Here is an 11,726-nt window from a genome sequence, read left to right on the forward strand (position 1 = left end):
GTAGAAGAGTGTGCCACATTCAGACGTGCGGTCACACACAGCGCAGGACTCTGGGACACTCAGAGCGTGTGAATGTGTGTGTTGCAGGCGGATGGTCGGTCAGGCAGCCATGCGAGGCCAGCGTGTGGTGGAGAGCGAGTGTAGGTGCTGGAATCCGGCCGTCTGGCTCCTGTTGTCCCTGCTGGGCTCCCTCTTCTTGGTGGCAGTCAGCGTGCTGCTGAGACTCGGTGAGTGTGTGGGTGGGGTCGGGACTGGGGGTACCATGTTAGACCTGCTGCTCCCTCTAACCTGCCCGACTGTAGGAAGACACCTTTTGCCATACAGAATACCACATGTAAGTAGGGGTGAGGGTGTCGTTGGTGTTTGACGTGTATTTCCTATATTTGGGTCTGTCTTTGAGAGATATTGACATGTAATGATTTATTGAAGCGATAGCAGTTATTGGGGTGAGCACAGTCTGACATGAGTCATTTGTGTTTGTATTTCCTTTATACTTGTGAAGTCATGTAACATCATGTAACTGTTTTTTTTTTCCATTGGATAAAGGACAGTTCCTCTGATATTTGTGGTGCATTCTCATTGTTGGCGGGAACAATGTGAATGAAATATATATGGAAAAGTAATAGGCCTCAAGAGTTCTCAGTGCCAGGTGTCCGATAGAACAGCTCATTCAAGTATAGCATTTCCTTAAGGGCTATTTTACATACACTGGCTCAGGACCAGAAGAAGACTGAAATCGATTCCCAGATTTTATCTTAATGTTATTATACACTATAACATTCAGCCTGTTGACTATGACAATTAAGGTTTTGCTAAATTCATTCTGAGATGTGAAAATACATGTTTTTAAACTTTTGTTTCAAAGGTAATTGCTACTAGAGCCAAACTCTCAAACAGAATGGGACACATGAGATGTTTTCTGGTGTGTCAGAGCTTAACCATAAGTGTGGGCCATAAAAATGTTCAAGAACCGAGTGTACCTGCAAGTGAACTCCCTGTGGATGAGTGCTTTTGTGTCCACCGTCTCTGAGCGCCCAGTGTTTACCAGTGGATGCTGGCTTAAAGCCCTGCAGTTATTTTGAAGGGAGCCAGAATCAATTCCACTCACTGGACGTTATGGACCAACAAATGTACAAAGACCAATTTACTCAAATGTGCTGACACCAGCCTTTCGGGCCAGGATCTTGACAGAGCCAACAGATCTCCAAATGTGTTCTGTACTAACATTTTTGTGTATTCAAATTTCAGGAGACATGAAAATAAGCAGACGAGCTGTATCCAGTAAGTAATATTTAATTCAATCACATGTTTGCTTCCTGATCCTCCTTACAAAAAGAAGTGTGTCTCCCTGGAATATAAACCAGGGCAGAACCAGGGCATGTGACACCATTAACAGGTGTCATCATTTCCAGCCCCTGAAGTGAAAATAGTAAATAGCTTAGATGTAGGCTACAGTATAGTATATACAGTACAGCATATACTGTAGCCTACATTTCCCAACGTCACAAACAAACGGGAGAAGCCTGTGAATTGACCTACTCTGGGTGTGATGGCTAGAGAAGTCCCTCTGGTGTCTTTGTGAGCTGCTGAAACCTGAGATATTAGTCTTCAGGCGTTGGACTGTCCTCTATACAGTCCCAGAAACTTCTTGTGACACATGGGAAAATATGCTGGACCTTCTGTGTTTTGCATATGAAAATCTGTTGACGTCAGAAACACACGCACAACACAAGCATGAAGCGGTTTGATTAGATGCTGTATTCCCAGCAGTGCTTTCATGTTTAGCAGGTGTGTTCACCATGATAACCATCCTGTCAGCGTAACATGTGAGCATGCTAACATAGGCTAATTACTACACAACACAAAAAGCTCATGGTGTTTCAATACATCGTTCATTTGTAGATAATGGTTCCATTTAGAGTACATTAGATGATAAAGCAGATTATGCTTCATGGCCGGGCTACCTTGTGACTAAGAAACCAGGGGTCATGCCTAAACTTAACCGATCAGAGGCATGAACAAAAAAAACAAGATGGTGACGGCCAAAGATCCAGACTCAAGGCGTCATGGCGGTAGTCCACAGACTAAATGTCACAGTGGCTACATCCACTTCTTCTACACAGTCTACAGTATGTGATCAGAAACCAAAGCTCATCTTGCAGGGAACATAAATGTATGCACCACAAGCTCTTGGTAATCCACACAGTTGGTGACTTTCCCTCCCTTGTAATGCTGCTAGCATGTCTAGTAAGCAAAGTTAAAGAAACACAACATACTTGTGCTGTAGCTGGTGCAGCACGTGGTCTGAACAGGCCTCCTGTTGTGGTTTCAGTCTGCGTCTAATATTACAGGAAAATAGATATAGTAGATATAGAGTACTGTAACTATGGAAGGCCAAGAGCCTCCTTTCAACAAATAATTTCACCATTCTCTCTCTCTCTCTCTCTCTCTCTCTCATATCCCCTCCTCCCTCTGCTTTCAGCCAATGGCGTGCAGACCCCCATGAAGACGCAGTACCAAGGTAAGTGTGAGCTGCACAGCTACCTCCACCTGTCTGGACACTAGTGTTCACAAAAACATGTCAGCATCCAGGCCACGCCACGAAAACAATTGGCGTCTGGCTGAGTGTCAGTGAAAGAGAAGTACAGAATGTAGATCAGTGCCTGGGGCTCTTTAAACAAGGTCACTTCCCCAGCTCTCCATTTCCCTAATCCCCACTTATTTGCTATGTAACCTCCCACCGTCCTGCATCCACCTCACTCTCTTCCAAGGAGTCATGTGGTTTATTGTGTCCACAAGGATTTTTTTCTTGCTATTAACTGTCATTACATTAGAGCCGTGCTAGTCCGTCTTCTCGGCTCAGTTTTTTCCAAATAGAAACATGTTGTTAAAATGCCCCTCACACACAGTAGAGCTTTTATGGGCCTCAAGATTTCAGGTGGCACAATCAGAACCAAACAACCTGGACATCCTGGTCTCAGTCACGGAGAGAGAAAGGAGCTATGTTTAAACAATGGTGGCAAAGCGGGAGAAACCCTGACAGCTATTGCCTGCTCGTCTCTCCACAGTACAACTGGTGAATGGACGCAACAGGTGTGAGGGCAGAGTGGAGGTGCGCTACAATGACTCGTGGGGCACGGTGTGTGACGACGAGTGGGACATGGTGGACGCCAACGTGGTGTGCCGACAGCTGGACTGCGGAGTGGCTGTAGCCGTGAGCAGCAGCTCTCAGTTTGGACAAGGCACTGGGCCCATCCTGCTGGATAACGTGGACTGCAGAGGAAGTGAAGCGGACCTCAGCCAGTGCCGTAATCAAGGCTTGGGCGTCCACAACTGCTACCACTATGAGGACGTGGGGGTCACCTGCAGAGGTAAAGCCTTTATACAACTTTAAGCTGCCTGAGCTGGTGGTGAATCTAGTATTCATGTGTAACCCTTGAAAGAAAAGAGTACAAAGCCACTAAAAACCCTGCTCCCTTCGTATTTTGCCACTAGAAGCAGCAGTGGTGGGGACAAAAGGTTCTGAGGATCGCACCACACCGCCCCGGGAGAACTCCAGTTTACGTAAGTGCTCCCTGCTTTTATCCAAATGAGACTGGTCTCCTGCCAACCTAAAATGTCAGAGGGATGAATTGGTCTTTTTTTAAAAACAGAGAGGCAAATGGCCAAAATCCAGAGACAAATACGCTCATTCTGAGATAATAAACTAGGGGACATGGGGATGCACACATCTAGAACCCAAGCTAGAGAAAACAACAGTAGATGACTATAAGAAACCTTTTCCTGCAGAAACTTAAAGCTGCACTGATGGTATTGTGAAAGAGTTTGCTTGTCCAGAAGTGATGAACGGACAAAGAAATCCAACCAAATTCAATGAATCCTTAGTTCCCCTCAGCAATAAGGAGCTCTATAGTGTCTCTTAGCGCTCGGGGTTGGTTCCACTGGACAGATGCTGCATCATCACTCTGCTAGATTAATAAATCAGACCGTTATTCACGTGAACACCTCGCTCTGATGAGTGAACTTTGAAAATGCCGATAAAACTTCCTTCACTGTAGAGGATATATAGAAAATATGTTGTGTGTTCAGAGCAGCTTTTTTCTGTTTGATCAGATGGTTTTTATTCCCTAGGATCAGACTCAACACACACACACACACACACACACACACACACACACACACTTAGCAGACAGGTGGCATGCCAGATGTTGCTACAAAATGCAAGGGCAGGTTTCATTAAATGATGAATGACGTTAATAACGTGGCCTTAATAATGTAATTGCGTGGTTCCAACACACCCATACAGGTTTACTAGAAACTATATTTAATATTTTATTTTAATTATTTTATTTATTTAATTAAACTGAATGTTAAATTGTGGACACAGCATCGAAGGCTCTTCAGTGGGAAGTCTCCTGTATTTCTGGACATCTTCAGGGGAACTACAATGCGCCTGAAAGGCCGCTTGAATTCCAGGCCATCCTTATTGTTTGCCGCTGGCCTTTGTCGTGGTCGCCCTGTTGTTTTTTCACTCAGCTCCCGGGAGGATCGTGAGAGACTAGAGCAGAATCCAATTTAGTTGCCATGTGACGTAGCTGGCTAATTCTCCGGTGGCGTCCGTAAAGCCCACTGGGGAGGCAGTGAAGCCGGCTTCCTTTCAGGTGAAGAGCATTTTTAAATGATGGACACATGAGAATGTCTATTGTCACCGTTAAAGGTGTGTTTTTGTCCGAGTCAAGGCATAAGATGACAACATGTGTTCAGTGAAATATCAGATGTTCACCTTAACTCCTTTTTCTGGAGCCATAGAATGTGTTGTACAGGCCCACACCCTCCTCGTCTTTCTGTATCAGTGTCATTTCCTCTGTGTTCAACACACACACACACACACACACACACACACACACACACACACACACACACACACACACAAATCCTTGCAGTTAGCGTTTCTACTGATGCCCCCAAATCAGAGGCTTAAGAGGTGTTGCATAATTCCCTCCCTCTCCCTCACGGTTTAGGAGACGGCACCATCCGTCTGGTGAATGGACAGAACGCCTGCCAGGGCCGGGTGGAGATCTTCCACCATGGAAAATGGGGGACAGTGTGTGATGACGACTGGGGCCTGGACAACGCCCGCGTGGTGTGCCAGCAGATAGGCTGTGGCAGTGCGGTGTACGCACACACCAACTCCTACTTTGGCTACGGAACCGGACGGATCCTCCTGGACAACGTCAGATGCTACGGCACCGAACAGGAACTGATCAGATGCAAAAGCCTGGGCTGGGGCAAACACAACTGTGGCCACCACGAGGACGCCGGGGTCACCTGTACCGGTACGCCGCTCTCTGTCATTTACCTGACCAAAGTTAGAACAATCTATCAGAACCACAAATGTAAACCTCACGGCGCCACAGAAAAAGTCAGGGCAAACTCGGAGGGTTCATCCTCTGGAGAGCGTGAATGTCTGGCTCTGACTGAAATACATCAACAAATGAAAGTTTGTACAAAATGGCGGAGCGGCTGACGGCAGCTGGCTGAAAGCTGCTCGACAACCATTTATCATAGAGTTTGTTAACTTCTGTCTACTGATGATAGAATGGCAGCAGTTATCAGTAGTTGTGGTCAGTGAGGGAATGTGACCACCTGCATCGACTCAAGCTCCTTTTCTTAAATACTATTTTGAGGTACTTTAAGTATTTTCTTGTCATTGTCCACCTGTACTCCACATCTCAGAGCACAATATTGTGCTTTTTTACTTAACTTCACTAACAGTGAATACTTTACACAGAAAACACACGAGGAGCTCAAAATTAGAAAGCAAAAAGAAATCCAAAGTGCTGCCCAACAGTTCATACAAGCACAGCTGAAACAGGCGATCGACCAATCAGCTGTTGGACAGAAGATGAACAGACAACGAGTGGGATCGTTGATCATGTAAAAACGTTTCATAGCTCCAGCATCTTAAATGTTTAAATGACTTTAATCAATTTTGGACTGTTGGTTGGCCCAAAGAAGCATTGTGAAGGTGTCTCTTTGGACTCTGCATCACCGTGACAGCATTTCTCATCATCTCCAGACTTTGTACCAATCAATAAATCAATCAATACATGGAGAAAATAATCAGCAGATAATGAAAACAAGTCTGAAATAAAATAGTTCAATATGAGCTCCTCAACCAACATTCATTCATGAGAAATAATAATCTCAGGTAGAATATGTGACAGTGTCTGTAGTCACATGGGATTACAGTACAGACACATGGGATTACAGTACAGACACATGGGGTTACAGTACAGACACATGGGATTACAGTACAGACACATGGGGTTACAGTACAGACACATGGGGTTACAGTACAGACACATGGGGTTACAGTACAGACACATGGGGTTACAGTACAGACACATGGGGTTACAGTACAGACATACTTCAGTCACATGTTCACTGAAGGACTTTTACCTGTAACAGTGTGGTATTAGTACTTTTACTGAAGTAAAAGAACTTCCTCTACCACTGGCTGTGGTTACACTAATGGCAGTAGGAAATACTAGTGGTGGGAATATTTAGAGAATAAACCAGTTTATAATGTTCAGCTACAAATAAATGTATGGATTTATTCTCAGGGGGATGAACTGAATGAGGAAAGTGTTTCTAATGACAATACTATAGTGATGGTATCTGTGTTAGTGACAAGCAGTAACACTTCCAGATCGTGGAGCTTCAACAGCGCTTAGAGAGAATTATTGTGTTTGCATTTCTACCCACTTCAGGGTCCACTACTGTACCACCTCTGGCAACAGAGATCCAGAGAGGGCTCTTTGGGACCTACACCACTGCAGGTACACACACACACACACACACACACACACACACACACACACAGAGACAGACACACACACACACACAGAGACAGACACACACAGAGACAGAGAGACAGAGAGACAGAGACACAGACACACACACACACACACAGAGACAGAGACACACACAGAGACACACACACACAGACAGAGACACAGACACACACACACACAGAGACAGAGACACACACAGAGACACACACACACAGACAGAGACACAGACACACACACACACAGAGACAGAGACACACACACACAGACAGAGACACAGACACACACACACACACACACACACACACACACACACACAGACAGAGACACAGACACACACACACACACACACAGACAGAGACACAGACACACACACACACACACACACAGACACACACACAGACACAGAGACACACACACACAGACACACACACAGACACAGACACACACACACACAGAGACACACACACACACAGACACACACACACAGACACACACACACACACAGACACACACACACAGACACACACACACACACACACACACACACACACACACACACAGACACACACACACACACGCGCCCAATTTGCTTTGCTGTTTTTTTTCCTTCAGTAAAAATGAAATGTGCACTTTCACCAAATGACCAACAGGGGGAGCCATTTCTCCCCCTTGTCTGAAACAGTCACAGGGCCACAGGGCCACAGAACATGGAGGTGGAAGTGTGCAGCAGAGGAACCTCACTGTGATCATTATGTTGAGCCAAATCAAGTCATTTTGTCTTCTATTACATCTTCCCTCCAGCAACAGAACAAGCTCCAGTCACCACGACACCAAGTACAACCACCGTCACCACAACTGCCCAGACTAAAGGTAACAACAGTGATCCCTGCTTTGTAAACACAACTACAGTTTGATTTGAAGGCAGTAACAGGAGGATTTTCCTAAAAGAAGAACAACAACGTATAGATTCCCACAAAAACAATCCTTTTCAGTTATGACCCACTAGAAGTGTGAGGCGTGTCCACGCTGCCCTCTTCCTGCTTTTCTCCCTCTGCTGTGTTCGGGACCTTTGGGTGTCAACCTTTGGCCAGCAGGCCAGCAGGGACCAGAGGCCACATAGTAAGCCTGTGTTCACAAGGAAGCTTTGAAACTGGAGCACACATGGCTGAAAAAACTGAAATATAGCGAGGTGAAAGCTTGTTCCAGAAGGAGAGTCAGTCGGGGGATGGCTCCCACCCCCTGGCGAGCACCCTGACCACGGTCAGGGGGGGTTTCCCTCTGGTGGTGTTGAGCCGGAGAGGAGGGGCAAACTTTGAATACTGTTTCCAAACTGCAACCGCCAACTCCTACTCATTCTAGCTTTAACGTTGGACTGACCATGAGATGTTATAACCTTTTATGTGAATTCCAGCCCTATGGATTTTGTCAGAAAATCCCCTTCTACCCTGAAGTTGCAGTGATGCACCTCTCTGTTTATCCCTGTGCAGGCATACCATCGATTCGTGTGATGAATGGTAACAGTAGCTGCCAGGGTCGCGTAGAGGTCCGCTACGGAAAGTACTGGGGGACTGTGTGTGATGATGGCTGGGACATAACCAACGCAAATGTGGTGTGCAGGCAGCTTGGCTGCGGCCCAGCCATCACGGTCAAGGACAAGGCCTACTTCGGCTACGGCGTGGGTCCGATCCTGCTGGATAATGTGGAATGCGGCGGCTTCGAAGCGGAGCTGTCCCAGTGCTTCCACCTGGGCTGGGGTCAGCACAACTGTGGCCATCATGAGGACGCTGGAGTCATCTGTGCACGTAAGACATGACTTGACATCACGTGGGGCTAAAGCAGGCTCCGTCGGGCTCGTGTGCACATACAGCACCGAGCAAAGGGGGAATCTGTATCACAAAATATCTTAAGTCATCAATTCCATTGAGAGCTCGTACTTCCTGTTCAGCCAGTCATCTGTGGCCGCCCAGCTGAGCTGTCCGGCTGCAATGTATGACTGTAGTGCCCTGAGGAGGAGACAGCCCAGAGAGCATAAAAAATACAGTGGATGAGTCAAGGCACGTCAGCATCACTGCAGGCCTGCAGGCTGAATTTCAGACTAAATCAAAGCACACACACACTCCCCCCTTTGCTTATATAGCACACCCTTGGTTTCAGGTTGATCAGAGTAGTTGATGATACATTTGCTTTCTAAAGGCTGCTGTTGGCAAAAGGGACACACTTTATGGATGAAGGGGGGGGCGATGAGCATCAAAAGCAGTTGTTGAAACGTGTGTGTGTCTGTGTTGTGGCCTTTAAGAAAGAGGCTCCCCATATTGATCACTGGAGTAATTATAAGAGACGCTGCTATTGCTTTTGTGACCTGATATGCCATGAATAGGCTCTGGAACCAGGAGCATCACTCTGTTTTTCTCCTCCTTCCCTTAGCTTTTGATTACCACACTGCAAATGGACGTGACTTTAGAGGAACAGAGAGGACACCCAGCACCACCACACAACCCGCTGAAGGTACGTCCACCAAGCCATCTCCTGCAGACTGGCTCTCAAAGACACTTCACACTCTTCTGCTCACGTGACTCTGGTTTGTAACCGTAGGAATGGTGAGACTGGTGGGTGGCCAGCACCGCTGTGAGGGTCGGGTGGAGATGTACTCCAACTCTGGATGGGGCACGGTGTGCGATGACGCTTGGGACCTCCCCGACGCTCAGGTCGTGTGTCGCCAGCTGGGCTGCGGAGAGGCCACGGCGGCTCAGGGGGAGGCGTTCTTCGGGCCCGGCACGGGAACAATCCTGCTGGACAATCTCAAGTGCAGCGGTGGGGAGGCCTCCCTGCAGGAGTGCTCCCATATATCCTGGAACGTGCACAACTGTTTCCACTCCGAAGATGCCAGCGTCACCTGCTCGCTGTCGTGATTTCAGCAGAAGCACACTCCCACCGTACCAACCTGGGACTTGTATACATTATGTAAATAACAGCTTTCACATTGCTGAGGGAATACTCCACCACCACCAGACACAGAATAACTAATATGACAATATATGATTACATACTTTAAACTATCTATGCCTATTAAGCACTTTATAAATAAATATGATATAAAATACAGTGTACACAGTTTTTTATTTGATAAACAAAGACAAACAAAAGCTTTTAACTGCCCGTCTCTCTCTTTCTTTTTTGCCCCAAAATGTTGACTTATTTACTGTACATGTGATTCTCTGATGATTGAGTATGGTTTACTGACGGAAGTCCATCAATTAATCATTATGTGGATTAAAGGAGACATTTCTGTGGACTCATCTCCACATTTAGCCTGTGTGTGCTAAGACACACAGAAATAATAAATGGGAAAGAGTATATGCTACAGCCACAGGTAAAACCAGCTTGTGAATACACGGCATCTCTCCCTCTATTAGTACATGATGTGTTACTTGTGTTCTGTAATCCATTATATAAATAAATGTAACTAATAATCACTGACATGTGACAAAATAAATGTTCTTATTTTTCGGTATATAATATATTTTTGGTGTAAAAGATCAGTTTAAATGAGTATCTGCATTTACCATTGACCTATTTTCTCTGCTTCTTAATTGGCCCATGGAAAGATGGTGACTGCACTGTTGGCACACTGATAGCTAACTGTGAGAACAATGGTTAACGCTAAAATGTAATTACAGTACAGCAGAGAATGAAGTCACCAAACCGATGCAGTGATCTCAGCTACACAACAGTAGTGATCCGAGGTTTGCCAACATGAGCTAGCATTAGCCACAGTGAGCTAATGGACCGAGTTATTGGTAAAGAATGTGGTATTAAACTGTAAAGTGGACATAGTCTAATAAAACATACGAACAGTTCCATCACATTAAAATGTGTGACATAATATGAGAGCATGAAGGAGCAGTTAGACGTCACGTGACACCGGGAATTATTTCACATTTTCTTCCTTCTGTCCACTGTGGCTGCACCACCCCAGTGTGCTGATTATTCATACTCTGAGGAAACCACAGCAAATACTGTTCGATTGCATTTCTATGGAGGAGTCTGTAGTGAACAAGTTGCCTGAGAATATTGATTTTCTGCATGAGCTTGGAGGACTTCTGGAATTTCCTTTTAAACTAAATTTCAGAAACAGATAAAGCAATATATAAATATTCTAGTAAATTATTGTAAAGAAAGAAAGAAAGAAAGGTTGATCCAATATTTTAAATTGGCATTTGGAGCCAAATGAAAGTGCAGATATCTGCATGTGGTTAGTAGATAATAAAAGCAGCTTGTCCAGTCTGGACGGCTCAGGAGCAAAGACTGAGAAGCATCCAGCGTCTCCGAGGACGGGGAAACAGAGCGGCCTGCATAAGGGCGTGTTTGATGACTCATGATAAAATGACTCGGCATATCAGCAGCTCTGGGGCCGCCTCATACCTTCAGTCACAACCCTCAAACATCAGCAAACGGCATATCCAGGGTTACAAAGGTGGCTTCACAAGCACTTTCTGTTGCACGGGGGCAAATACACCTTTTAATATACATTCACAAAAAGTTACTCTACACCAATATTAAAAACACAGCACCACTACTCCATTGAGAACAGCTGCTGGGACTTTCTAAATCTGTTTGCACCTCTTCTGCCTGCGAACAACACTGCAGTCATGTCACACAGAAGATAGGAGCTGCTTTATGGCCACAGGTGTGTCTTTTCTTTATCAGCCACAGGAGCTTTGAAGGAGGCTCGGCCAGCCGGCCCGAGGACAGGACGGCTGATTTATTGGCTGCAATCGCTCTCTCAACAATGGCACTGAAGACCTGTGCTCTTATTTGAACAGTACCTGATGTCCACATCACACATGGAACATTCGGTGTCCTACAGTT

At 45.8% G+C, this 11,726-nt stretch overlaps 1 protein-coding gene across 1 annotated transcript; it reads left to right on the forward strand.

Annotated features, from left to right (window-relative positions):
• Nucleotides 1-91: 91 nt before the first annotated feature.
• On the forward strand, nucleotides 92-9,796 carry LOC139213456 (scavenger receptor cysteine-rich domain-containing group B protein). Its single transcript, XM_070844158.1, has 12 exons — nucleotides 92-227; nucleotides 1,249-1,281; nucleotides 1,786-1,788; nucleotides 2,483-2,521; nucleotides 3,069-3,371; nucleotides 3,496-3,564; nucleotides 5,022-5,336; nucleotides 6,774-6,842; nucleotides 7,659-7,727; nucleotides 8,345-8,659; nucleotides 9,282-9,362; nucleotides 9,450-9,796. The coding sequence occupies exons 1-12, from the start codon at nucleotides 92-94 to the stop codon at nucleotides 9,764-9,766; spliced, it is 1,749 nt and encodes a 582-aa protein (XP_070700259.1). The 3' UTR covers nucleotides 9,767-9,796.
• Nucleotides 9,797-11,726: the final 1,930 nt, after the last annotated feature.

This window comes from Pempheris klunzingeri, chromosome 14 (genome assembly GCF_042242105.1).
Source record: "Pempheris klunzingeri isolate RE-2024b chromosome 14, fPemKlu1.hap1, whole genome shotgun sequence".
Lineage (NCBI taxonomy): Eukaryota > Metazoa > Chordata > Actinopteri > Acropomatiformes > Pempheridae > Pempheris > Pempheris klunzingeri.

Excerpts from the sequence above, each read along its gene's own strand:
- LOC139213456 (XM_070844158.1), top strand. The coding sequence starts at position 92 with ATGGTCGGTCAGGCAGCCATGCGAGGCCAGCGTGTGGTGGAGAGCGAG. Across the intron at positions 2,522-3,068 it reads CATGAAGACGCAGTACCAAG|TACAACTGGTGAATGGACGC; the intron begins GTAAGTGTGAGC and ends GTCTCTCCACAG. Across the intron at positions 7,728-8,344 it reads CACAACTGCCCAGACTAAAG|GCATACCATCGATTCGTGTG; the intron begins GTAACAACAGTG and ends ATCCCTGTGCAG.